This window comes from Cervus canadensis, chromosome 12, assembly GCF_019320065.1.
Source record: "Cervus canadensis isolate Bull #8, Minnesota chromosome 12, ASM1932006v1, whole genome shotgun sequence".
Taxonomy (NCBI): Eukaryota; Metazoa; Chordata; class Mammalia; order Artiodactyla; family Cervidae; genus Cervus; species Cervus canadensis.
The window spans coordinates 44808534-44836175 of record NC_057397.1 but is presented as its reverse complement, the minus strand read 5'-3'; the positions used below and the strand labels follow the sequence as shown (position 1 = coordinate 44836175).

General features: G+C 39.7%; 1 protein-coding gene across 1 annotated transcript in view; it reads left to right on the top strand.

Moving 5' to 3' along the window:
• LOC122450942 (cordon-bleu protein-like 1) overlaps window positions 1–27331 on the top strand; it is a 49114-nt gene extending 21783 nt beyond the window's left edge. The window contains exons 3-4 of the mRNA XM_043483322.1: window positions 22347–25289; window positions 25568–27331. Coding sequence (XP_043339257.1) covers window positions 22347–25289; window positions 25568–26123 — 3499 coding nt within the window. The 3' untranslated portion in view covers window positions 26124–27331. The remainder of the gene's footprint in view (window positions 1–22346; window positions 25290–25567) is intronic.
• Window positions 27332–27642: the final 311 nt, after the last annotated feature.

Genomic DNA, 27642 nt, shown 5'->3' with positions numbered 1-27642 from the left:
GGTACTTGTCCATCACCTTCTAGTTACCAGCCTTTCTTTTGATAAATCTTTTAACTATGACTTTTTATGCCCTTCTGGAAATTTATAGGATGTTCTCTTTGTACCCAGTGTTCTCAAATTTCTCTATAAAGCACTGTGGAGTGGGTCTGTTATGTCCAACGTGTCAGACACTTGATGACCCTTTTAAAATAAAAACTGATATATTTCAGTTGTGGAAATTTTTTTCACTATTATTTTAATTTTTCCTACCTTCCATGTTTCAATCTTATCTTTCGTGCACCTTATATGTATTTATGCTGGACTATTTCTTTCATTATTATAGTTTTCTTTATTCCTAACACTGATTTTAGCCTTAAAGCAATATTGTAATAATAGAGTCATGTCAGCTTTATTTAGGTTAGTATTTTACATTTATAAAATAGTTTATATTTTTATATTTAAAAATAGTTTATTACAATATTTGGGGGTCATTATATTTAACTGTGTCTCTAACAGAATATATATCTCTCTATATGCATTCATAATTGTCACTGATCAATACAAGTTTACTCCTCAAATCACATTTTGGGCTTTTTTATTTTATTTTTTTTCTTGTTTTTTTTTTTCATTTATTTTTATTAGTTGGAGGCTAATTACTTTACAATACTGTAGTGGTTTTTGCCATACATTGACATGAATCAGCCATGGATTTACATCTATTCCCCATCCCGATCCCCCCTCCCGCCTCCCTCCTCATCCCATCCCTCTGGGTCTTCCCAGTGCACCAGCCCTGAGCGCTTGTCTCATGCATCCAACCTGGGCTGGTGGTCTGTTTCACCCTTGATAGTATACTTGTTTCAATGCTATTCTCTCAGAACATCCCACCCTTGCCTTCTCCCATAGAGTCCCAAAGTCTGTTCTGTACATCTGTGTCTCCTTTTCTGTTTTGCATATTGGGTTATCGTTACCATCTTTTTAAATTCCATATATATGCATTAGTATACTGTATTGGTCTTTATCTTTCTGGCTTACTTCACTCTTTTAATGGGCTCTAGTTTCCTCCCTCTCATTAGAACTGATTCAAATGAATTTTTTTTAATGGCTGAGTAATATTCCATTGTGTATATGTACCATAGCTTCCTTATCCATTCGTCTGCTGATGGGCATCTAGGTTGCTTCCATGTCCTGGCTATTATAACCAGTGCTGTGATGAACACTGGGGTGCACGTGTCTCTTTCAGATCTAGTTTCCTCAGTGTGTATGCCCAGGAGTGGTATTGCTGGGTCATATGGCAGTTCTATTTCCAGTTTTTTAAGGAATCTCTCCACACTGTTCTCCATAGCGGCTGTACTAGTTTGCATTCCCACCAACAGTGTAAGAGGGTTCCCTTTTCTCCACACCCTCTCCAGCATTTATTGCTTGTAGACTTTTGGATAGCAGCCATCCTGACTGGCATGTAATGGTACCTCATTGTGGTTTCGATTTGCATTTCTCTGATAATGAGTGATGTTGAGCATCTTTTCATGTGTCTGTTAGCCATCTGTATGTCTTCTTTGGAGAAATGTCTGTTTAGTTCTTTGGCCCATTTTTTGACTGTGTCATTTATTTTTCTGGAATTGAGCTGCAGGAGTTGCTTGTATATTTTTGAGATTAATCCTTTGTCTGTTGCTTCGTTTGCTATTATTTTCTCCCAATATGAGGGCTGTCTTTTCACCTTGCTTATAGTTTCCTTCACTGTGCAAAAGCTTTTAAGTTTAATTAGGTCCCATTTGTGTATTTTTGCTTTTATTTCCAATATTTTGGGAGGTGGGTCATAGAGGATCCTGCTGTGATTTATGTCGGAGAGGGTTTTGCCTATGTTCTCCTCTAGGAGTTTTATAGTTTCTGGTCTTACATTTATATCTTTAATCCTTTTTGAGTTTATTTTTGTGTATGGTGTTAGAAGGTATTCTAGTTTCATTGTTTTACAAGTGGTTGACCAGTTTTCCCAGCACCACTTGTTAAAGTGGTTGTCTTTTTCCCATTGTATATCCTTGCCTCCTTTGTCGAAGATAAGGTGTCCATAGGTATGTGGATTTATCTCTGGGCTTTCTATTCTGTTCCATTGATCTATATTTCTGTCTTTGTGCCAGTACCATACTGTTTTGATGACTGTGGCTTTGTAGTAGAGCCTGAAGCCAGGCAGGTTGATTCCTCAAGTTCCATTCTTCTTTCTCAAGATTGCTTTGGCTATTCGAGGTTTTTTGTATTTTCATATAAATTGTGAAATTATTTGTTCTAGTTCTGTGAAAAATACCGTTGGTAGCTTGATAGGGATTGCATTGAATCTATAGATTGCTTTGGGTAGTATAGCCATTTTCACAATATTGAGTCTTCCAATCCATGAACACGGTATATTTCTCCATCTATTTGTGTCCTCTTTGATTTCTTTCATCAGTGTTTTATAGTTTTCTATGTATAGGTCTTTTGTTTCTTTAGGTAGATATACTCCTAAGTATTTTATTCTTTTTGTTGCAATGGTGAATGGTATTGTTTCCTTAATTTCTCTTTCTGTTTTCTCATTGTTAGCGTATAGGAATGCAAGGGATTTCTGTGTGTTAATTTTATATCCTGCAACATTACTGTATTCATTGATTAGCTGTAGTAATTTTCTGGTAGAGTCTTTAGGGTTTTCTATGTAGAGGATCATGTGGTCTGCAAACAGTGAGAGTTTTACTTCTTCTTTTCCTATCTGGATTCCTTTTACTTCTTTTTCTGCTCTGATTGCTGTGGCCAGCACTTCCAAAACTATGTTGAATAGTAGTGGTGAGAGTGGACACCCTTGTCTTGTTCCTGACTTTAAGGGAAATGCTTTCAATTTTTCACCATTGAGGATAATGTTTGCTGTGGGTTTGTCATATATAGCTTTTATTATGTTGAGGTATGTTCCTTCTATTCCTGCTTTCTGGAGAATTTTTATCATAAATGCATGTTGAATTTTGTCAAAGGCTTTTTCTGCATCTATTGAGATAATCATACTCTTTTTATCTTTCAATTTGTTAATGTGGTGTATTATATTGATTGATTTGTGGATATTAAAGAGTCCTTGCATTCCTGGGATAAAGCCCACTTGGTCATGATGTATGATCTTTTTAAATGTTGTTGGATTCTGTTTGCTAGAATTTTGTTAAGGATTTTTGCATCTATGTTCATCAGTGATATTGGATCATCAGTGATATTGGAAAAAAAACCTTTTTTTTCCACTTTTTTCTGCCTTCTATTAGACTGTTTCATTTTCTTTATCCACTTATTTCCCTCCTCTAATGATTTAGAAGTTTCATAATTTATAATGCATTTCTATTTAGATTGTAGTGTTTTCACCTTGAGCAAGTTCCCTAATCTTTCTGTATATTTGAATTTCCCTATTTGTAGAAAGGAGTTGATAGTGAAATATTCCTTAACAGAGTTACTGTTAGAATTTAATCAGATAAGAAATCTAATACATTCAGATATTTAGCATATTGTATACCTCACAGTAAACACCAATAAAAAGTAGGTGGTGATTATTACTAATGTTTTGTATATTTAACTTGAAATGACATGAAAATCTTTTCAGACACTCCACTAACTCAAAAATTCTGAGAAGCAGATTGTGTATTCTACTGCAGTAGAGTAGTTTACCTGTGTGCCGGGAGTCTAATTATGTACCTTCCTGCTAACGCCTTTAGTGGGAAGTCAGGCTATCAACACTGTGGGAAATTGATTGATTAACTCAATCAAGATCATCCTCAAAGATGACTCCAAAAATATCTCTGACGGCTTGTGGTCGAGAAAATCAGTCAGCATTTGGGGGGGAGGAGGAGAAGTCAGGCAGAGGGATCACTTTCACTGAATTATGAGTCCTGTACAAGACGGATGTTATGTGATAACCCCATGTGAAAAACTCTTCCTATTACCTGCAGAGTTTTGAAAATAACTCTTCAAAATTCACTCCAAGAAGATTTGTGTTTCAACCTCTGGGGCTTGGGGTATTTATTTGTCCTTCAGACAATATTTTTAATATAGAATATATGCCATAGAATAAACAGTAACTTTTATGAAACTGTACTCTACTCAGTGACTTGGAGAAGGAAATGGCAACCCACTACAGTATTCTTGACTGAAAAATCCCATGGACAGAGGAGTTGGGGGAGCTCCAATGGGTCACAAAGAGTCAGACATGACTGAGTGACTAAGAATGCAGAGTGGCCATTTGGAGGTACTGGTTCCCACATAAGGAAGGATTTGTTTCAAATAACCAGATACTAGGGCCACAAACCAACTGCCCACATTTTTCAGTCCTGAAAGAAAGACACATACACTTAGATCAGGGCTGAAGGACTCACATGGTGCGCATCCTTCTTTCTCCCCCACACATGTGACTAAATGGCTTTCTAGTCAGGCTGATTAGAAGCAGAATTGAGAAGTGAACACATTTGTTTTCACTAGGACTCCATCCTCTAGATTAGCAAACATGTGCCTGTACACACATGTGTACACGTGCACACGCGCACACCCACACCCACACTCCTCCTTTATGTCTCTTACTTCTCTTTCTACTGCCATTGTCGAGAATCAAGTGGCAATTTCACAAGTCAGCTCATTCCATTAGAGCTTGGGTTCCTGCAACCATTAAAAAGATCAAATTCTAACTCAGCCATTCAAAATCTTAGCAAGATCTAACAACTTGTGTCATCAGTCTTTTATCGTGATGCCTTCTGTGGGTTCACAGAAAAGGTCCTGAGAAAATCTTGGATGGGCTATATCATAATTCAGAGCAGAGCTGGTAATGTACCTCTGAAGACATCTCTGTTAATTGATACTCTGTATACAGTCATTCTAAAAAGCTCAACTTACGTTTTAGCACTTCTGCTTGAACCATTTCAATGGCTCCCATCATCTCCCCTCGTGTAACTGAAGTGTGTTCTATGAACTAGAGTTGGACTGCAAGCTGTTAATTTCCTTTAAAAAAATTTTTATTGAGGTATAGTTGGTTTTCAATGTTGTGTTCGTTTCTGCTGTACGGCAAGGTGAATCAATTATACATGTACATATATCTACTCTTCTTTAGAATCTTTTCTCAGATAGGTCATTACAGAGTATTGTGTAGAGTCACTGTGCTATACAGTAGGTCCTTATTAGTTGTCTATTTTGTATATAATAGTGTGTGTACATCAATCCCGATCTCCTAATTCACGCCTCCTCCCCTTTACCTCCCAGTGACTGTAAGTTTATTTTCTATAATTGTAACTCTATTTCTACTTTGTAGATAAGTTAATCTGTAGCCTTTTAAAAAAATACTCCACATATAAACTGTATCATATGGTATCTGTCCTCTGTCTAACTTACTTTATTCAGTGTGATAAGATGCTTATTTGCAGTCTGCATCAAGGTCAGTACAGAAGTGGAGAGTAAGTATAGTTAGTGGAAAGAGTGATTTTATGTCAGTTGAATCTCATGATTAAAGATTTGGGTAGTATTTTGTGTCTTTCTTTTCTAATTATTCATTTTACTGTGTTTCACAAATATATTTGATTGGTCAGTGATGGAATAAAAATTTAAGAAATAAAAATGGGTCTTTGGCCAAAAAAGCTTGAGAAGTGTTGACTGACAGGATAAAGTCCCAGCTCTTTGTAAGACCTGCAGGGTCACAGGTGTCCTGATCCCTGAATGACTCTGGAGCTCTTCAGCTTCATCACCTGCCACTCCCCTCCCTTCACAGCACTATGTTCTCGCCATATAAAATCACAGGGCTGTCCTTTTACAAATGCTGGCCCTCCTGCCCAGAATGCTTTTTATATTCTCAGTTGGCTGCTAAATTTCTACACATCAATCAAGTCTAACCTTTCTAGATAAGTCAGGACCCTTAGCTGCAAGTGACAGACACAAAACTTGAATCATTTAAACAGAAAGGAATTTAGGAACAGAGGTGGAGCAATCTTGAGACTCAATAGCATCCGCAGATGAGAATGATTTCAGCTAGCTTTCTCTCCTTTTTTCTCCACCCCTATTTCTCTTATCCCTGACATTCTCTTGGTGTTAACTTCTCTTTTACCACAGATGGGCTTGTTCTATATAGCAGAAGACATTGTGAAACCAAACTCTGTTGACCCAACTTAGCAAAGCAAGAGGATAGAGAAGATACCTCTCTTAGCTTCAGAATAGAACCATCCCAGAAATGATTCTTATTTACTTTTTTTTTTTTTAGAATAGGTAAATGAAAATAGGTACTATTTTCATCAAGTACCCACAATGACCTTTGGACCAATTAATGTAGGCAGAGAGAAGGGATAGTCTCTGCAGTCCAACTTCTACACTTTTATCAGAAAAAAATTATTCTAAAATATAACTACAGTTACATCTCTCCTCATTTTAAAGACCTTACCTTTATCTGCAGAAGAGAATTCAGGATGTTTCATCCTTCATAAGCAAGGTTTAGTGGTTCCCTCTACTTTCACCACTGGGGTGAAAGAGGCAACGATTTCCAGAACCTATGCTTTTTATAAGCTGAACCCCTCCCCCAACAGTCCAGGAAGGAATCCCTATGAGTCTCTCAACAGAAACAGGTGTTGCTTCACTTAGTAAGTCTTCTCGAGTCATCTCTAAATATACCCACTATCATTGAGATATACTTCATGGACTTGCAATACTCTAATATGTCTTTCTTTCCTTATGCATTTTCTACTAAACTCTCTGAGTTTATCCACATTGTCTGACATATGTTTGGCACACAGTAGATGCCCAAATTGATGTTTGCTGAAACAAACTATCACATTGATCCTCTTGTATTACAGTTGTATATTTACATATCTTCCTTTCATACTAAAGTTTGATCTCTTTAAATGTGAAGAGTCCTTCCCTGCATCTTCAGAAAGTAGCATAGTGCTTAACACATAGTAAGTGATAAATGAATGTTGAGGATGAATAATTAAGTGAATAAATTAAGGGGAAATGGCTATATATGGAGCACACTTGGTGACTTTACCAAGACTTAATTTGCTAACGAGAATTGACTGGTTACTGTGGGGTTACACAGTGCATATCTTTGAGCCTTCCTTCTTTACAACTAATCTCATGATGGGTTGGGTATAAGACAGATGAGAGACGCTGTTTACCTTACAAAGACAAAATTCATTTCTGGCCCTGGGTCATAGCTGAGGGTCATGGCTGCTTCCTAGTTCCACTCAGTGTTTATTAAATAACTCTCAGCTCAACTCACATCCCTCTTAATACTTGAGGTCCAGAAGGCAGGGATCTTCTGCTCTGTACTCCTGAAAACTACAAAGAAACATTCATCACTGAGAGAGTCCTGCACATAGATTCTCATTAGACATAAACAGCAGCTAGTGATCTGGTTCGACAGAGATGCTCATAGCAGGAAATGAAGTCTATCTGGTACATAGGGTTGGGGTGGGCAGTAAGGAAGGGTGGGAGGATGGCTGCAACTTACCAATGTAAATAACAAAGTCAGGTCATGATAACCATTCCCTTGGTGACAAGTCATTTCTCTCTCTGTAGCACGCACATAGTTTGTCATCTGTCATTATCTCCCCAATGTCAGGTTGACACAACCTGAGAAACTATTAACATCTCAAAATTGCAGGCCCAGGAGAGTGATAGCTTGGTTGTTCATTTCTAAGCGAGACCCAAGAACAATATCTTGAATCCTTAGTCACAGAAATTTTGTATCACACTGGGAGATTGGAAAGCATATACATTTGACTTATGGCCTTGAAATGTCTTGTTTGAAAAGATACCACAATTTGATTAGAAATATTCACTTCTGAAGGGGCTTTGTTATTTGTAAGAGGATTTTTGCTAATACTGAACATTCTACATCTTATAAAAACACTTGATAATTATTTTATTGGTCTCCTGTGAAACCCTCTGGAGAAGGTACCTATTCATTTAGTACATACATGAGAACAGGGCTGTCTCAAAGTATATTTATTGTGCTAGAATTGATGTGTCCTGGAAAGTGCTAGGTTGATTTTGACCTCTAAAACAGAATCACATAAACTTTGTGTAAAACTTTGAAAAATTATTTTTATGATTATTACTCATTTAACTGTTGGACTACAATTATGAGATTTGACTATACATATGGGACCAATACTTTGGCCACCTGATGCAAAGAACTGACTCATTGGAAAAGACCCTGATGTTGGGAAAGATTGAAGGCAGGAGGAGAAGGGGACGACAGAGGATGAGATGGTTGGACGGCATCACCAACTTGATGGACATGAGTTTGAGCAAGTTCTGGGAGTTGGTGATGGACAGGGAAGCCTGGCGTGCTGCAGTCCATGGGGTCGCAAAGAATCAGACAGGACTGAGCGACTGAACTGGACTGAATGGACCAAACTTTCTTCATTGCCTAAAACATAGCAGATACTCAAAGATAACTTCTGAATAAGTAAATGAGTTAATAATTGCAGACCTGTTGGTATATGTAAAATTACAAACATAGTGACCAAGGTAAAACCCTGCAAAACACAGAGTAAGAGTCAGTGCAGTACCCAAACTCAAATATTTGTTCTTTTCCAAATACTTAAGGCTGTCCAGCCTCTAACGTCTCAGTCTACCTTTGTTCCTCCTGCTTTGAGCTTCCTTCTCCACTTTGTCCGTAAGATAAACTCTTAGAGTCATTCCTGATCTTGCTTCTCCCCAGCCCTAGCCCTTCCCACTGACCCCTCATAATGACAGCATTGGCTATGCTCCCCTACATGCCACAGGCTTCCCAGTAAAGAACCTGCCTGCCAGTTCAGGAGACATAACAGATGTAGGCTCAGTTCTTGGGTTGGGAAGATCCTCTGGAGGGCATGGCAACCCACTCCAGTATCCTTGCATGGAAAATCCCATGGACAGAGGAGCCTGGCAGGCTACAGTCCAAGGGGTCACAAAGAGTCAGATATGACTGAGCAACTGAGCACACACGTACACACGCCACGCTGTAAATTGTGAATTCCTGTCAGTGTCAGTTCCACTAACCACACTGAACTATAATGATCTTTTTCAAGGTCAGAAGCATCTCACTTAGGTTTGTATTCCCAGTGCCTGGGTAGAGTAAGGACACAATAAAAGTTGGTTGAAAAAAATAATTCTGGTATACATGGGAACAAGATTCAAGTGCAGCTAAAATTTATACCCGAGAAGAATAGTGCATTGGTTCAAATCTAAGTATTTACAGTCCCATAGCATGTAAGTGGTAGCCTCTGAAGACTCCCAAGATCTGAACCTGACTCCGTCTGGTGCCAATATCCATGTTCTTTGCCCCCATGTCTTGAAGGACTCCCAAGGGCTCTGGGAGTACACTGGATCAAGGAGGGAAGTACTTGAATTTAACATCTGCAAGTGCTAGGGAAGAAGCTGATGCAGAGGAATGATAATAGAAGCAGGGAGAAACAGAACTAAGATTCCATTCCTTTAGATGTAACTAGGCACTAACCTGGCAGGCAAAGAATCCTATGGCATTTCATCACCCTCCACAGCTGGAGCAAGAAGGCAAAGGCACCTTCACTGTTTTCAAATTAGACTGTAGACTCCATGAGGGAAATTCAATTTTTGCTTCCCACCACCTATGGGCATATAGCAGGCAGTGAATAAGTACTTCATGAACAGAAAGTACATACGACCCAAGCAATTATGTCACTGGAATGAAGTTTCCAGCTCTCCTTATGAAGCTGTGGGATCTCACATTTTAGCTGGGTTTATTTTTACCCCCCGATTCCCTGCAAGGGCTGTGGTGGAGGTAAAAACAGAGCTTCTCTGAAGGAATGATTCTTATTCGGCATCTTATCCCCAACATTTTATGAAAAGGCATTTTCCAAGAGGTCCCTTAAATACTTCAGACCTCCAGGCAGTAGTACTTCAATGTCTTCTAAAATATGAAACGCTTGTCCCCCCATGATCTTTCGCTTGGCTGTCTCTCCAGGGTGACTGGCTGAACCTCACAGCAGCGGCTCAGCGGCACCTGTGTTTGATCTCGCACACGCTGAACTGCAGTCCTTGGGTCTTGGACTGCAGACAACTTCCAACACGTACATGAAAGTCTACCTGGCGCCCTCTGCCAAGGACGTGGGAGACTTTTTTTTTTTGTCAAAGAAACAAATACATGTCGTTTCCAGAGGTATCATGAGGCAAGGCCACGTTTCTTTTTTTCTTCCCTACCTGTTCTTTTTAGTCTGTCTCAGGCTGAGAAGTAGCTAATTATCTACCGGGGCTTGAGGGAGCAGCCACAGGAATCACAGCCTCACATGGACACTACGCTAGAAGGAAATCTAGGTCAGGCTTGTCTTCCAGAGATGCAAATTGAAATGATAGCCTCTGCCTGCATGTCAGGGCGAACAAGCTTTCAAACGTGGTGGCAGGAGAGGAAATGTTGTTCGCAGGCTCACAATCGGTAAAAACGTACTCTTTGATCTTTTGGCAATAGAAATTGATTTTCTGAGCCTTTGTACATTGTCCCCAAATGCCTTCACTGTTAAATCTCTGAGGTGTCCACATAAAACAAGAAGATCTGGGTGCCAGGATCGAACTTTCTTTGGCTTTGAAGATGATCTGAGCGTCTGGTTTTCTACCAGCAGCATCAGAGTCGGGCCTGGCCTAGGAGCTGTCTCAGTATATGCCAGACGCAGCTGAGCAAACTCTATTATCAGATTTAATCCCTGGTCAATATCTAAGATACAAAAACATTTGTCTGGTAGAATTTACTACAGTCTGTGTGGAATCCAGTTCACATAGGAATGAATATAAACAGAGAAATTCATCAGTGGCCTCTTTTCCACTTACTAACATCTGGAGATTTTTGCCTTGCCTGATATTTGAGGTCATTCCACCCTGGTAGGATTTTCTCTGATCTTATATTTCAAATTGCCTACTTTTTAAAGAACTATTTCTTTTGCATATGCCCGAACTCTACTAAGCATTTTACAAATATTTCAATGCGTGTAGCTTTATGAATATTACAACTTTACAAAACACTACAAATATTTCATGTACTTCATTCAAAAAATATTTTTAGAGCACCTACTATGTGCCAGGCATTGTTCTAGGTAGGCCCCAGTGCTAACACTTCAGAGAGCTTACGGGCTAGTGCAGGCACAGACAATGTTAATATGTAACTTATTAATTCATTTCAGAAAATAAATGATAATGAGAAAATAAACTCAGGTGAGGGCAATGAGACATCAAGAAAGGCGTTCCGTTTAGGGTGCTCCTCTGAACACTCTAACCAAAACCCCTCCTTATTCTCTAATTGAATTATCAAAGATGTGAGCCATGCAAAAAGCCAGGAGACCAAAAGCCCTGGGCTCAGATCTTAGTGCATTTGAGAAACTTCTGGAAACAATAGGGGGAAAAATCAACAAGAGTTGAGGTCAAACACATGGGGACTTGATCATGTAGGGCTTTGGAGGCCAGGGTAACAAGTTTGTGTGTCTGTGTGTTAGTTGCTCAGTCGTGTCTGACTCTTTGTGACCCCATAAACTGTAGCCCGCCAGACTCCTCTCTCCATGGGATTTCCCAGGCAAGAATGCTGGAGTGGGTTGCCATTTTGCTCTCCAGGGTCTTCCCAACCCAGGGATCAAACCTGAGTCTCCTGCATTGCAGACAGATTCTTTACCATCTGAGCCATTTGCTTCTATTTTCAAAATAATATTTAAAAATGATATTTGATCATTCTTTAACACCATGCACAAAAATAAGCTCAGAATGGATTAAAGACCTAAAAATGTGAGACTGGACACTATAAAACTCATAAAGGAAAGCAGTCAGAACATTCTCTGACATAAATCACAGAAACATCTTTTTTGATCCATCTCTCAGAATAATGGAAACAAAAACAATTGGGACCTACTTGAACTCAAAGCTTTTGCACAGCAAAGGAAACGATAAACAAAATGAAAAGGCAACTCTCAGATTGGGAGAAAATATTTGCAAATGATGTGACTGACAAGGAATTAGTCTCCAAAATGTACAAACAGTACATGACACATAACAGCATCAAAATGAACAACTCAATCAAAAAGTGAGCAGAAGACCTAAATAGACATTTCTCCAAAGATATACAGATGGCCAAGAGGCACAAGAAAAGATGTTCAATACTGCTAATTATTAAACAAATGCAAATCAAAGCTACAATGAAATATCACCTCACATTAGCCAGAATGGCTATCATCAAAAAATCCACAAACAATAAATGCTGGAGAAGATGTGGAAAGAAGGGAACCCTCCTACACTGTTGGTGGGAATGTAAACTGGTACACCCACTATAGACAACAGTACGGAGGTTCCTTAAAAAACTAAAAACAGAGCTACCATATGACCCTGCAATCCCACTCCTGTGCTTATATCTAGAGAAAAACATAATCTGAAAGGATACATGCTCCTGAATATTCATTGCAGCACTGTTTACAATAGCCAAGACATAGAAGCAACCTAAATGTGCATCAACAGAAAAACAGGTAAAGAACATGCAGTACATATATACAACGGACTACTACTCGGACATTAAAAAGAATGAAATAATGCCATGTGCAGCAACATGGATGGACCTAGAGACTGTCATACTGAGTGAAGTAAATCAAACAGAAAAGGAGAAATGTCATATGACATCCCTTATATGTGCAATGTAAAAAGAAATGACAGAAATGAACTTACAAAACAGAAAGAGACTCATAGACTTACAGAATGAACTTATGGTTGCTAGGGGAAAAAGATGAGGGGAAGTGATAGTTAAGAAGTTTGGGAGGAACAAGTACACACTGCTATATTTAAAATGAATAACCAACAAAGACCTACTATATAGCACATGGAATTCTGCTCAATGTTATGTGGTAGCCTGGACAAGAGAGGAGTTTGGGGGAGAATGGATACACGTCTAAGTATGGCTGCTTCCCTTGTGGTTCAGCTGGTAAAGAATCTGCCTGCAATGCAGGAGACCAGGGTTCAATCTCTGGGTTGGGAAGATATCCTGGAGAAGGAAATGGCAACCCACTCCAGTATTCTTGCCCGGAGAATACCACGGACAGAGGAGCCTGGCAGGCTACAGTCCATGGGGTTGCAAAAGAGTTGGACACGACTGAGCGACTTGCACTTTCACTTTAATAAGTCTGGCTGGGTCCCTTTGCTGTCTACTGATACTGTCACAACATTGTCAATCAGCTGTGCCCCAGTACAAAATAAAAAGCCTAAAAAATAAATGAAACAGAAATAATAGGGATACTCTATATAATTTAAATATCACTGCATTGGCAGCTGAGTGGAGAACAGGTGGTAACAGGGAGGAGTAGCAAGAGACAGGCGGGCTTCCCTGGTGGCTCAGTGGTAAAGAACCAGCTTGCCAGTGCAGGATACGCAGGTTCAGTCCCTGGGTCAGGAAGATCCCCTGGAGAAGGAAATGGCAGCCCACTCCAGTACTCTTGCCTGGAGAATTCCATGGAGAGAGGAGCCTGGCATGCTACAGACCATGGGGTCGCAAAAGAGTTGGACACAGCTTAGTGACTGAACAACAACAGAAAGAGACAGACAGGAGGCCTGAGCAGAAGTTGAGGTGACAGTGGTATACTCTTGTGGCGCGGGGCAGTGGGGTGGCTTGGGGATAGAGGCATAGCTAGGACAGGATCATTTGCTCAGACAATAATTTTAAGAGATGAAGAAGCTGAGATGGTGGATGGAACTGTGATACAGTGGACTAGCCAAAAAGTTTGTTCGGGTTTTTCCAGAAGATAGTACAGAAAAACCTGAACAAGCTTTTTGGCCAACCCAATATCTGAGCGTGGCTATGATAGGAATTAGCCTTATAATGATCCAGAGGGGTGAACAACAGGGCTGAGAGGGAAGGCAGTCGCTAGTGGAGAATCAAGAGCAGAATGAGGGCAGTTAGAGAATTCAGGCTAAAGCAGCCCACAACCATTTTTTTCTTTTCTTTTTTTTTATCTTAAGTGATTTTATTTTATTTTATTTTTTTTTATTAGTTGGAGGCTAATTACTTCACAACATTTCAGTGGGTTTTGTCATACATTGATATGAATCAGCCATAGAGTTACACGTATTCCCCATCCCGATCCCCCCATTTTTTTCTAATTGTTATCTAGAAATTTCCAAGGGGTTTTTTTCATTTTGGCATTCTTGCACCTCATCATTCCTCTCCTTGGTGTGTTTCTGCACTGAGAAAGACTCAGAAGCTCCACAGTTTGTTTCTTCCTTATTTAGGTGGTTCATGTTACCATTTGATGTTTGTGTCTCTCATCTCTGCAGATGAGCCACCAGAAATAAAAACCCACAAAACTGCTTTTGCGAACTTCCAGAGCTTGCCTTTGTTGCTCTGTGTTGACAAGAAAGAGAACGCTGTTGGCAAAATCTGATGCAGCTGGCTGTTTGTTTTCTTGGAGGACGCAAAGGTGAATATAAATAATTTAAAATAGCTTTTTTTTTTATGATCTGTCTGTTTCTGCGTGACAAAATTAAAGGAATAACACCAAGACCGAAGAGAGAGACATATAAAAATATTTGAAGGAAAACATAAGATTTGATTTGGCCTAACAAATATTTATTGAGCAGTCACAGTGTGCGAAAAAACAAAAGACTATATAATTGCTGAGTGCCTGGTTCCCACGTACACTAGAATCCTGCAAAGACACAGTGTAGTAGGTACAATTCTTTTCATTTTATAGATGAAGAAATAAAAAAGTCTAGAGACGTGAGGGAAACTGCTCTTAACTCTTGTATCTGGAATACAGCAGAGTGGACCCCCACCTATGCACCTGCCTATTCTAAAGGTCAGGTTCTCAGTCAGGGTGTGGACTGCTTCTCAATTAAGGGGCTCGTCAGGCATTCACCATCTAGTGGTGTGGGATGGGGACAGACTGCTAACAGCCAGATGTGACTTAAGGTCATCAAGAGAGGTTACGGAGGAACTGTCATTTATGCTGGGAGTTAGGAGGAAGTACCTGATTTAAACAGAACGATGGGGTGTCTTCTCAGGCTTCAATAATGGGAAAAAATGAGGAATCCAGTTTATCGCCTAGTAACTTCTCTCTTGATTGCCAAGCAACATCTTTGTTGCATATCTATTCCTTTTAATGATAACACCTATGTATAATATATAATACAATGCATTATAAGTAACATTATCATGTTACTTACAATATTGCAAGTAAAACTAATATCTTTTATATATCACATAATATGTAAGGCACAGTATATTATGTAATATATCATATATGCTATAAATAATTTAATATGAATGTACAACTTTACATAGACCTTTAACATATATATTCATAATACTTACACACATATTATGATATATAAATATCAGTATATCTCAATATGTACACTGTATTTTTTTCATGTGTACTCAGTCGTATCTGACTCTTGCGATCCCATGGACTATAGCCTGCAGGCTCCTCTGCCCTTGGAGTTCTCCAGGCAAGAATACTGGAGTGGGTTACCATGCCCTCCCTCAGGGGATCTTCCCAACCCAGGGATTGAACCCAGGTCTCCCGCATTGCAGGCGATTCTTTACCATCTGAGCCATCAGGGAAGCTCAGATGGTATTTTTTTCCATAGACCTGACTAATTGACTTGGTTTCAACTGTGTAACAAAGAAAGAACTAGACTGGAAGTCTGAAGATGTGTTTCTCTATTTTTTCCAAGCCCCTTAATTTCTCAGGTTTGAATGGTCTTCCTTCATATAATTAAAGGGTTGTATTAAATATCTCTAGGATCCCTGACAGTTTGAAAATTCTTGGTTTTGGACATGAAACCCAGCTGACATGCTCTACTACTTGGTGACTGTCCTCGGTGTTGGTGCTGGGTGTGTATATGACCTTGTTGTACCTACCTGCTTGTCTGCCTGTCAATCCTTCCAGACTGTGAGCCCCCTGAGGTCAGCGATGGTGTATTATCCACCTTTAACTGCAGCAGCTAGCCTGTGGTCAGTGCCCAATACCTATCGCTTTTCTTGTCCATTCTGCTTTCAATGATTCTATATCATTTTTTATTAGGAAATATCACTCCAATTCCCTGATGCTGGGTAAGATTGAAGGCAGGAGGAGAAGCAGGAGACAGAGGATGAGGTGGTTGGATGGGATCACCAATTCAATGGACATGAATTTAAGAAATCTCTGAGAGAAAGCAAAGGACAGGGAAGCCTGGTGTGCTGCAGTCCATGGGGTCACAAAGAGTTGGTCATGACTTAGTGACTGAACAACAACAAATCACTCCAACTATGCTTCATCCTTCACTATTTCAAAGTAGTTTATTTCCAGCTTGATAAAAATAAACAGTTCCTGTCCATTGGGGTTTACTTTGGAATCCCTTGTCAGAATGTTGCTAAAAAGGCTTCATAATTACTACATATTTATCCTTTCGACAAGAGATCTCAAAACAATTTACTAAGAAGGCTATTATTTTGTCATTCAGACTGAGGTACAAAGAGATCAGCAACTTATTAAAGGTTAATAAATTATTCACTGATTGGGATTTGAACTTCTGATCCCCAGAATCACAAGTTTCTATTTAAACCCCAAAGAGCAGGCCAAGGAAACAGTATTCAGTGGAGCTCCGTACCCAGCGTGCTTAGCATAATCAGTTTACCAGTGTCAATTTCATTACAGTTTATAAACAAAGATGCTGCCTCATGGGAAAAGAAAAGCTCTCCTACTCTTTTTCCATCTCCAAACAGGGTAATTCACCATCCAAATCTATTGTGAAAGGGGCACAGAGTTTATTTCAGCAGGCTTGGAGAAAGGACGCAGCTCTCTGCAGGAGAAGCCCCTCTGGGATTTGACTGGGGTTGAGAGACTCCGAGGTTAGATGTTATGTGTCCCTAGACCACTCATTCTGGATGCCTTCTTCATCAGAACCTTATTTGAAAATCCTCTTATCTTCCTTTGACCCTGAAAGGCTGTTACCCAAAGGAATATATACTCTAATCCTCCTCAGCCTGTCTGGGGAGATTTAGCTTTCAGTCAAAGTAGTTTCAAAGAAAAGATTTTCAGCAGCCCTCCTGGAAGGGAGATGTGTTGTTGACTATAAAGAAATGGGTCACGTTTACATGTTTTTGTGAGTGACTTGGAGATGTTCTGGAAATTCAGAAACATGTCTGTGTGAGTGTGTGTGTGTTTAGAAACAAATGTGTGTGTGTGTCTGTGTGTGTGATGATCACTTCAATATTTGAGGGAGAAAAGAATCAAAATTTTGTATAAATTTGAATAAGGCTCCCTGAATATTCTGGAAGAGTTTGAATTAAGGACTATTCAGCACCAAAGAAATGTCCTTTTATTACTTCCCAGCACATACTTAATTCAGACTAAGAAAACTGTGCCTAATGAAAGTCCTAAGGGAACTGGTTTTTAGGGGTAAAAAAGGATTGCTTAAAATTAGATTAACTTCCAAGTAATATAGGACATGTTTTCTCGGGGGTACTTTAACAATGTGACTCATGCTTTGTTTCACTGTTGTTTAAAAATATTCCTTCTACAAACTTATTTACACTTTTCAACTGCACAGAATTTGTGTCTAAGAAAATAGTATGGGGTGGGGGGGACTTCCCTGGTGGCCCAGTGGTTAAGAATCCATGCTTCCACTGTTCAATCCCTGGTTGGGGAACTAGGATCTCATATGCTGTCAGGGGAGGGAGGGAAGGTAGAGGAAGGGAGGGAGGGAGGGAGGGAGGGAGGAGGAAAGGAAGAAGGAAGAAAATAGTGTGGAGAGATGGAAATTGTGTCCTGGAAATCAGACATACTTTGGAATCTCACCTGGTTCCAATTCCAACTTTGCCCCTGCCCGGTTGGGTGGAATCTGGGATGTTCCTTAAACTCTCTGAAGCCTCAGATTCCTCTTCTGGAGAAATGATGACAAAATACTCTCCTTGAGAGATTGTTGTGTAAATGGGATAACGTATTCACAGAACCTAGCAGGTGGTGGAAATTTTTAAGATGTTATTTTCCATTTATAAGCTAAGCCTTGTCCCAGTTTTCCTAAATGCCGAAACAATTGAGATTGAACAAGCAGGTATTTACTCGATGTTATCTGTTTATCTCTTTGCTGTGCTGACTTATCTCTTTCCCCATGGTTTAGGCAGTTTATATATTTCCCACCATGTTTCTCTAACACATATTTTAAAAATGTGACCAGTGGTAAATTTGAAAAGGATAATTAGTTTTCTGTTTTCCTTTGGGAAAGAATATGTCAAGTGGCAACTACTGGAAAAGCAGTCAACTTTCCCTAACTCTAACCTATTGCTAGTTTACAGATATCCAAACTCATAGCTATGTAATTCAAATGGCAGACATGTGAATTCGGGGATTAATATGATGGAATAAAACACTAAATTTTTCCATCTTAATAAACTCTTTGTTTAGTTATCAATGAGATGTGTGACTTGGAATGAAACTCCTGAATTCTCTGAGAATCTAGCTCCTCAACAACAACAAAAAAAATAAAAAGTATTATTATAGGGATTAAAACCCAGTTGGATATGATATTATGTTGGCAACTAATTTAATTTTTTTTTAAAAGTGGTCCAACCAGCACCTTCACTTTGATGATCTTTTTAGTTTCCTCCTGCTAGGATTCATTGGAAATGGGCTTTGTCTATGATAAATGACTTTAATAGACTCCCTTTCACAGAGCCCAATTTGCCTATTATTGCTGATGTGTTGTAAGAATCAAAAATTCTTACAATTTCTGAACAGTGGAGATCATCAAAGACATAGCCTATCTACACTACAGCCTAAGAGTAAGAGTGATGAATAGAATGTCTCTAAAAGGTCATTTTAAGACCATGAATCATGTTTCATTGCTTTCAAGGAGGAAACTAGAATTCCATAGTATTGATGACTCCCTGGAATACTTCCCTGGACTTAGGAAACTCAGCATTTCACATGCAAATAGCCAACTTGTCTTGATCCTCCTTTTCTGCCTGCATTGGATGTTATGATATTTGCATCTTTACATGAGAAAATGTACATGTATTTGAATATATAATTAACTGCCCTATTTTCTGCACTAAAAAAAGGGCAGAACCTGTATTTTTTTTTTTACTGGTACCATCACTCCCAGTGATACTGTATTTTAAGTGGTTTTTTTTAAAGTGAGTACTTGACCTTTAGTGATTAACTTAAAACCTATGAGTCTTAGCTGTGAATTTTGTCTACATGCATATAAGTACTCATATCCAGTGACATAAAAGCCTACAGGAAACAAAATACACTGATCTATTCTACCTCTATCACTCTAAACAAACAGCCAACTTGGAATCACTGTTCTAACTGATACAGCACTGTAATATAACTGCTGAAGGCAGTCTGTTTAGCACAACAAGGCAGGAAAATGCACGTTTGAAGGATGATTATTGGTGGTGACTAAGAGAGTGTCTAAGAAACTAATAAAGCCACGATACAGCAACAATCGCTTTATTATTAGATGTTAAAGAACATCAAGGAAGATTTATATGTTCTTTGAACTTCACCCTCCGACACTTTCCAATTCAATTGCTGTGTTGTTTTAGAAGAAAGCAGAAGTTCAAGAGGAGAATATCTTTCAATGGGCTGATAATGATTTAGAGTAAGTTTTAATGATTTTCTGCTATCTCCAGGAAGATTACTGACGTGACTAAAGCAGAATATACACTAATTTCATCCTCAGAGAAGGGGGGAGATGTTAAAAGCTCATTATGAACAAATGCATTTGCATGCAGCCTGTTTCACATTCAGAGGGAGCAGAGATTCACAACATGGAATTTGAACCAGAGCATTTAGAATGTAAAACATGGTGTGGCTCCTAACAAATAAACAGAATTCCTATAGCCTCAAGGCTTTTAGCATAAATGAGCTCTAACTGCAAACTTAATACCCACCTTAAGTAAATTTAAAATCTGCATGTGTATCTGAATAAAAAGTTTTTCAATGAAAAATGGTAGATCCTCTGCCTATCTGGGGATTTATTTGAGATGTTTTGTTTTCTGAGTCTAGTCCTTCATCTTAGACTCCTCCACTTTTCACACCCTACTTTCTAGCCATGGGAAACGATCCCAAATTCCCTATTTTCTGAATGTGCTTCACGTCCACTTTGAGCCATTGATAATGGTTGTTCGAGAATATTCTTCCCACCCATTTATACATGCATAAGTCTTAACTATCCTTCCCGGCCCAATTCAAACATTACCTCCTTCAGAAAACCTTCTCGGTCTTCCCAAATGGAAGCAGAATATCTGCTTCTGAACTCCTGTAGCTTTAACATGTGCATAATGACACCACATTCTATGTTACACAATGGCCACATATGCATCACATTCCTTATTTCCTCTGCTGGTTCCTCAAAGGCAGGACTGAGCTCTAATTCAACTTTGTATCTCTCACAGGACCTAAAATATCCTTTTGCCCTTAATAGGTTTTCCCTTAATGGCTGATTCATGTTGACATTTGGTAGAAACCAATGCAATACTGTAAAGCAATTATCCTTCAATTAAAAATAACCACCACCCTTATGGCAGAAAGTGAAGAAGAACTAAAGAGTCTCTTGATGAAAGTGAAAGAGAAGAGTGAAAAAGTTGGCTTAAAGCTCAACATTCAGAAAACTAAGATCATGGCATCTGGTCCCATCACCTCACGGCAAATAGATGGGGAAACAGTGGAAACAGTGTCAGACTTTATTTTTGGGGGCTCCAAAATCACTGCAGATGGTGATTGCAGCCATGAAATTAAAAGACACCTACTCCTTGGAAGGAAAGTTATCACCAAACTAGACAGCATATTAAAAAGCAGAGACATTACTTTGTCAACAAAGGTCTGTCTAGTCAAGGCTATGGTTTTTCTAGTAGTCATGTATGGATGTGAGAGTTGGACTATAAAGAAAGCTGAGCACCGAAGAATTGATGTTTTTGAACTGTGGTGTTGGAGGAGACTCTTGAGAGTCCCTTGGACTGCAAGGAGATCCAAGCAGTCCATCCTAAAGGAGATCAGTCCTGGGTGTTCATTGGAAGGACTGATGCTGAAGCTGAAACTCCACTACTTTGGCCACCTGATGCGAAGAACTGACTCATTTGAGAAGACCCTGATGGTGGGAAAGATTGAGGGCAGGAGGAGAAGGGGACAACAGAGGATGAGATGGCTGGATGGCATCACCAACTCGATGGACATGGGTTTGGACGGACTCTGGGAGTTGGTGGTGGACAGGGAGGCCTGGCGTGCTGCAGTTCATGGGGTCACAAAGAGTCAGACATGACTAAGCGACTGAAATGAACTGAACTGAAAAGTAAACAAATAAATAAAATTGAGGAACCTAAAATTTCAATCACTGATATTCCTAGGAAAAATGCTTTATGATCATCAGTTTTCATTTATTTATTCCACAGATATTTATTGTATACCATCTGGGTATTCAACACTGACCTAGATATGGGGAATGCATAGATAATGAGATCATTTATCTTCTAGTGAGCAAATAAACAATAAAAAAATATATAGTCATAAACAGTATATTACAAATTAAGATAATGTGATAGTGAATGGGCTGCACAAAGGAGTGCTACTTAAGTTGCAAGCCAAATGACTTTTAATCACCTGCTTTATGCAAAGAAAGAGGAAAAAAACATTCCAAGAGAAAGGCCAAACAGAATGAATTTTTAAGACAATAAAGATAGACATATGTATCACAGTCAGGATTTGGACAGGAGAGCAAAAATCATTCTAGATATTCAAAGAAAAGGGATTTAATACAGAGAATAAGAGGCTTTCTATTCGACAGAGGATGAGCTGGTTGGATGGCATTACCAACTCAATGGACATGAGTTTGAGCAAACTCCAGGAGAGAGTGAAGGACAGGGAAGCCTGGTGTGCTGCAGTCCATGGGGGTTGTGAAGAGTCAGACACGACTGAGCAACTGAACAACAATATTTACTTTTGGATCCCCTCCTGAGAATTATTAGACGTCTTGTTGGCAATTTTCTTTGATTCCTCCATGTGTACATTTTCCAAATGCTACATGGGAAATGCACACATGCAGGAATCAAAGAAAACTGCTAACAAAATGTGTAATTCTCAGGAGGACATACAAAAGCAAATATAGGTGTTATTACAATAGGTGTGTATGCTGATGGAAATCATTCAGGAGACAAGAATAAACTGAGACTCCAGATCTCCTCTTTCATACACATACAATCCAATAATTCATTGACAAATTCTGCCAGCTCTATATTATAAATAGACCCAGAATCCATCAACAACCTTGACTACTAAATAACTCTGGTCAAGTTGCTCTTGGTCTTCCCGTTCCCAACCCTGTCACTTTACACTCTATCCTCAACATAGCAGCTGGAGTGATCTGCGATGAGGAATTGGAAGGAGAAAACCAAAAGCCAAGGCTCCACTTCCTCCAGCTGAGACCAAATGCCTTGATGCCTCTTCAGTTGATGAATCTGTAGAATCTTCTGCTTTTATCATGGATCAGAAAGAGAACATGACAGATAAAGACATTGAACTCTTGGTGGTTCTACCTGGAGATATTATCAAATCTACTACTGTTAATGGCAGTAAACCTATGATGGACTTGTTGATTTTCCTCTGTGCACAATATCACTTAAATCCATCAAGTCACACAATTGATCTGCTCTCAGCTGAAAACAACCCCATTAAATTTAAGCCAAACACACCAATAGGAATGTTGGAGGTGGAGAAAGTAATTTTAAAGCCAAAAATTCTGGATAAGAAAAAACCTACACCTTTAATACCGGAGAAAACTGTGAGAGTAGTGATCAATTTTAAGAAAACACAGAAGACAATAGTGAGAGTTAGCCCACATGCACCACTTCAAGAACTTAACGCCATTATATGCAGCAAATGTGAGTTTGATCCCTTACACACACAGTTATTGAAGGACTATCAGTCTCAGGAGCCCCTTGACTTGACAAAATCTCCTAATGAACTGGGACTGAGAGAATTATATGCCATCGATGTTAGCAAAGCCACTTCTGTTACTGCCTTCAATAAGTCATCTTTACAAGAGTCCTGCCAAATATCACAAAACCTAGACCTTATGAAGGATAAAGAAAGTAAAGGGTTTTTCAGCTTATTTCAACGCAGTAAGAAAAAGCGGGAGCAAACTGTCAGTGCTCCTGCGACTCCTCTAGTAAGTAAGCACCGGCCAACTTTTACAAAGAGCAATACCATTTCCAAACAGTATATTTCAAACACCCTGCCGTCGGATGCCCCCAAGAAGAGGCGCGCCCCACTGCCTCCAATGCTGGGGTCTCAGAGTGCCCCCCAGGACCTCGCGCACATCCAGGAGAGGCCAGCTTCTTATATGGTGAAATCCCCGAGTGTGGATGAAACAGAGGAGAGTTCCTATGGAGCAGGCAGAGTGAGGACGGGTTCTCTGCAGCTCAGCAGCACATCTGCTGGGAATTCATCTTTGAAAAGGACAAAGCGAAAAGCACCTTCCCCGCCCTCGAAAACAGTCCCGCTGCAAAGCGATGAGAACAGTCATGTGACTGCCACGCAGTCAGTCCCTGCAGTTCTTACCAACAGTGGTGTAGAAGTGAGCTCGTCTGAGGGCCTGTCCAGCCCAGACGCCTCCCTCGGCCCTGGGAATGAACAGCGCGCTGTGTCCCAGTTGCCGGCCGGAGCCCCTGTCTCGGGGTGCCCTGGGACGCCTGAGGCTGCCGCCACATCTCTGCCCTCTGGAATAAGCTCTGATTATAGCCTTGAAGAGATAGATGAAAAGGAAGAACTGAGTGAAATGCCTAAAGATGAGGCTGAAAATACTTCTCTGAAGTCAGAAGACATTCCTACTGTATCTACTGATATAATAAATACACTGAAAAATGATCCTGACTCAGCCCCTGGCAGTGCTACTGGAGAGTCCTCACAAAACTCCAAAGAAGAAAAACAAGGAACTAGAAACACAGATGAACAAAGGCCACACATTATGGTATGTAATTCAAGTGACAAAGAGAGGGTAGTTGACAGTGTAAGAAACCTGAAGTCACTGGACCCAAACCAAGAGAAAGTAGATCAACATGAAATAATTGTCATTCCAACAAACACAGAAAATATGAAAAATGGAGTGAGAACAGAAATCAATGTAGCAGATGTTGCCCAAAATAACAATGTGGACACAGAAGCTGACAGACTATCAAATTATCAGGCATATAAAACTGATACTGCTGGACATTACAAAGAAAATCATCTTGCTGTTTCATCAGCACCAGATCAAAACCTGATTCAACCCAGTGCAGAAAAGACAAAAATGCAAGATGCAGCAATTCAGACAATCCCTTCCTGTGACAGTTTTGATGGGGATCAGCAAGATCAGAATTTGTCTGACGTCAAAGTTGATGAAAGTGTGCAAACTTCAAGTAACAACAAATCAACTCAACGCTCATCTTTAAGCCCACAAGAGTCTATAGATATCTCAGGAGAATTCAGGAGTCAGAGCCCCCTTGTTGTACATACAGAAGAGCAACTCATCATAAAAGATCCAACTTGTGCACATGGTAGTGACAATCTTTTGCCTCCTATAGACGGAACTGATAAAAATTCAACAGCTTCTTATGTAAAGAATTATCCATTTTACAGACAAGATTATAATCCCAAACCAAAACCTTCAAATGAAATTACAAGAGAGTACATACCCAAAATTGGGATGACTACTTATAAAATAGTGCCTCCCCGATCCCTAGAAATATCAAAAGATTGGGAATCGGAAACCATAGGGTATAAAAGTGATCAGGAGATATACACTTTAGGGAAAAGGGACACCTATGAGAATGTGAAAGAAACTACAATCCAAACAGAAGATCTCGTCATTTCTGAAAGCCCAAAGGAGTCACAAGCAGACCTGAAATCAAAGCCTACCCTGAGAACAGAGCATCAGATGCAAAGTGACGAGAGCTTTACCCGCAGCAGAGTGGTGAATCCTCTGAAACCTCCCAGAATGATGAGTGACACTGGCACAGCTCCTTTTGCGCCAAAATTGGAAGATATAAACAATATTTTGGAATCAAAATTTAAATCGCGGGTTTCAAATCCCCACTCCAAACCAAGTGCTTTTTTCTTGCAGATGCAAAAAAGAGTTTCAGATCACTATGTGTCATCTGCAGCCGCCAAGAGTGTTCATGCTGCCTCTAATCCTACTCCAAAGGAATTAATAAAGAAAGAGGTGGAAAGGGATACAATACCTCCTTCAGAGCCAGCTCTTTCTCCCTTAAGTAAAACTATTCAATCTTTTCCACAGCCACACGTTCAAAACACTGATGATGACAGCAACCAGAAGCCTACTGAAACCTCTCCTCCTCCTGTGGCCTCTCCGCCGCCTCCTCCCCCTCCCCCCGTGGCCTCTCCCCCTCCTCCCGTGACCTCTCCCCTCCCCCCTCCTCCCGTGACCTCTCCCCTCTCCCCTCCTCCGGTGGCCTCTCCCCTCCCCCCTCCCCCTGTGGCCTCTCCCCTCCCCCCGTGGCCTCTCCCCTCCCCACTCCTCCAGTGGCCTCTTCCCCTCCCCCCGTGGCCTCTCCCCTTAGCCCCCTTCCCTTGGCCTCTCCCCTTCCCCCTCTTCCCTTGGCCTCTCTCCCTCCTCCTGTGGCCTCCAAACCTGTTCCTCTTCCCAAGAGTCAGTTAGCAACACTAAATCTGAAAACTCTGAAAACTTTTGGTGCCCCACGACCATACTCCAGCTCTGCTCCTTCACCGTTTGCCCTCGCTGTGGTGAAACGGTCACAGTCTTTCAGCAAAAGCCCTACAGAGTCATGCAGTGAGGAGGTCAAGGGTGCCTCTGCCGGAACTCCAACTGATGCAGAGAAAGGGAAGATCCCTTCTTTAAATACATTTGGGAACATGCCACAACTAGGTGTGAGTGATAAGGAAAATAACTCTGCACATAATGAACAGAATCCTCAAATACCATCTCCAACTGACTGCCGGTCGTTCACTCTTAAGAGACAAAGTTCTTCGACATTCCAAAGCTCTGACCCAGAACAGATCCGACAGAGTTTGCTGACTGCAATTCGTTCTGGAGAGGCTGCTGCCAAATTGAAAAGGGTTACAGTTCAACCAAATACAATATATGTGAATGGAAAATCAAGACTCAGCCGTTCTATGTCCCTTGATGCCCCGGGTAACTGTTAAATGTTGCCCTGCCATGCCGCACTTCACCGCCTCTACTGCACAGAACAACTTCATACTGATGGAGAATGTTAGCAAATGTATATTCAGATATACACTAATATATTATCTATTAAAGCATAAGAATTTGTGCTGTGACTTTTAATGCCAAAAGAAGAATTACCAGAATTTATAATTTATAATAATAAGTTTGGCCTTTTTTGCCTTAAGAACTGAATATGCTGCTTTAGAACTTTAAGACAAGGTGTTGATAACTCATTTTTTCAAATGAGAAATAGTCACTTTTTGTTGATTTCACTTATTTTTCACTTATAAATACATTACCTACAATGGTGACTTAGACAAAAGGATAAATTAGGATTCATAGACTTATTTATGTGACACCTAAATAGCTAGGCAAACATAGATCTGACATTTGCTGCCTCAATGTTACAGTTTAATTGGAAATGTTTTTAAGTTATATTAAAGCCTGTTTGTGCTGAAAGTTTGATCTAGAAAACTAATGATATCAATAAGTATATTCAGTTTAACAGTTAATTTCAATGATGAATCACTTAGTGTGCAGGTCTTATCTTGCACATTCTTTAAGTAATTACAAAATCAGTGTCAAGTTTATGGAAAAGCTCATAGTATTTTAATATTTTATTAACATGGACACTTACGTTTTTTCATCTTTAGAACTTAAATTGCTCAAGGAGAATTTTAAATATTTTCTGTATATAATTATAACATTATTGTCACACAGATTTTACACATTTTATGTGCCAGAAGCCTTAAAAATCTTCCTGTGAAAATGTTGATATATTGTGACAGTTATTTCAAATTCGATATGTAGAGAAGAATAGGGGTTAGTTTATGTCCATATTGGAAAACTTTAAAGATTACTTGGAGGTTTCAGAAATCCTGGTTTTAATTAAAGTGATAAAGTCATTATGTAGTTCAGAAGCTAATATTCTAAATAATATATATTTACATTAAAGCTAAAATTGTTAAGCAAAACGATGCCTAACTTGTTGGCTTATAACGATTCTGGGGTCTGGAGCTTGTTGATGTCCTGGTTCCTACCTGAAGAGTTTAATTGCTTGCTTATTCTAAATGCCTTGTCAAACAAACTGATGTTATGTTAGTTACTGTGATATCTGCCTCTTTGGAAAATATGTTGATTTTTCCCCTGTTTAATAAAAGCAAGTTACATAAAAAAAAAAAAAAAAGAATAAACTGAGAATGCAGAGGGAAAGTGTAAAATTTCAGATATATCGTCCTTGCAGAATCTATAGGAAACGGGACCTGACGCACAAGTGGAGGGTTTGGCTTTTGATGGGAGTGAAGGCATTTCTTTCAGAGTTAAGAAAAGCGAAGGCAGAGGTCATAGGAACAGAAGCAAGTGGCACTGCGGCTGCTGCAGCAGGAAAAAGCCAGTGTTCCTCCAGCAGCTCCTCTGTTTTTCAATGATGTAAAGACAGTAGCTGAGAGTGTGATGTTGGCAAGAAGAGGTCAAAGGATTTGAGGCGAGAAAAGAAGC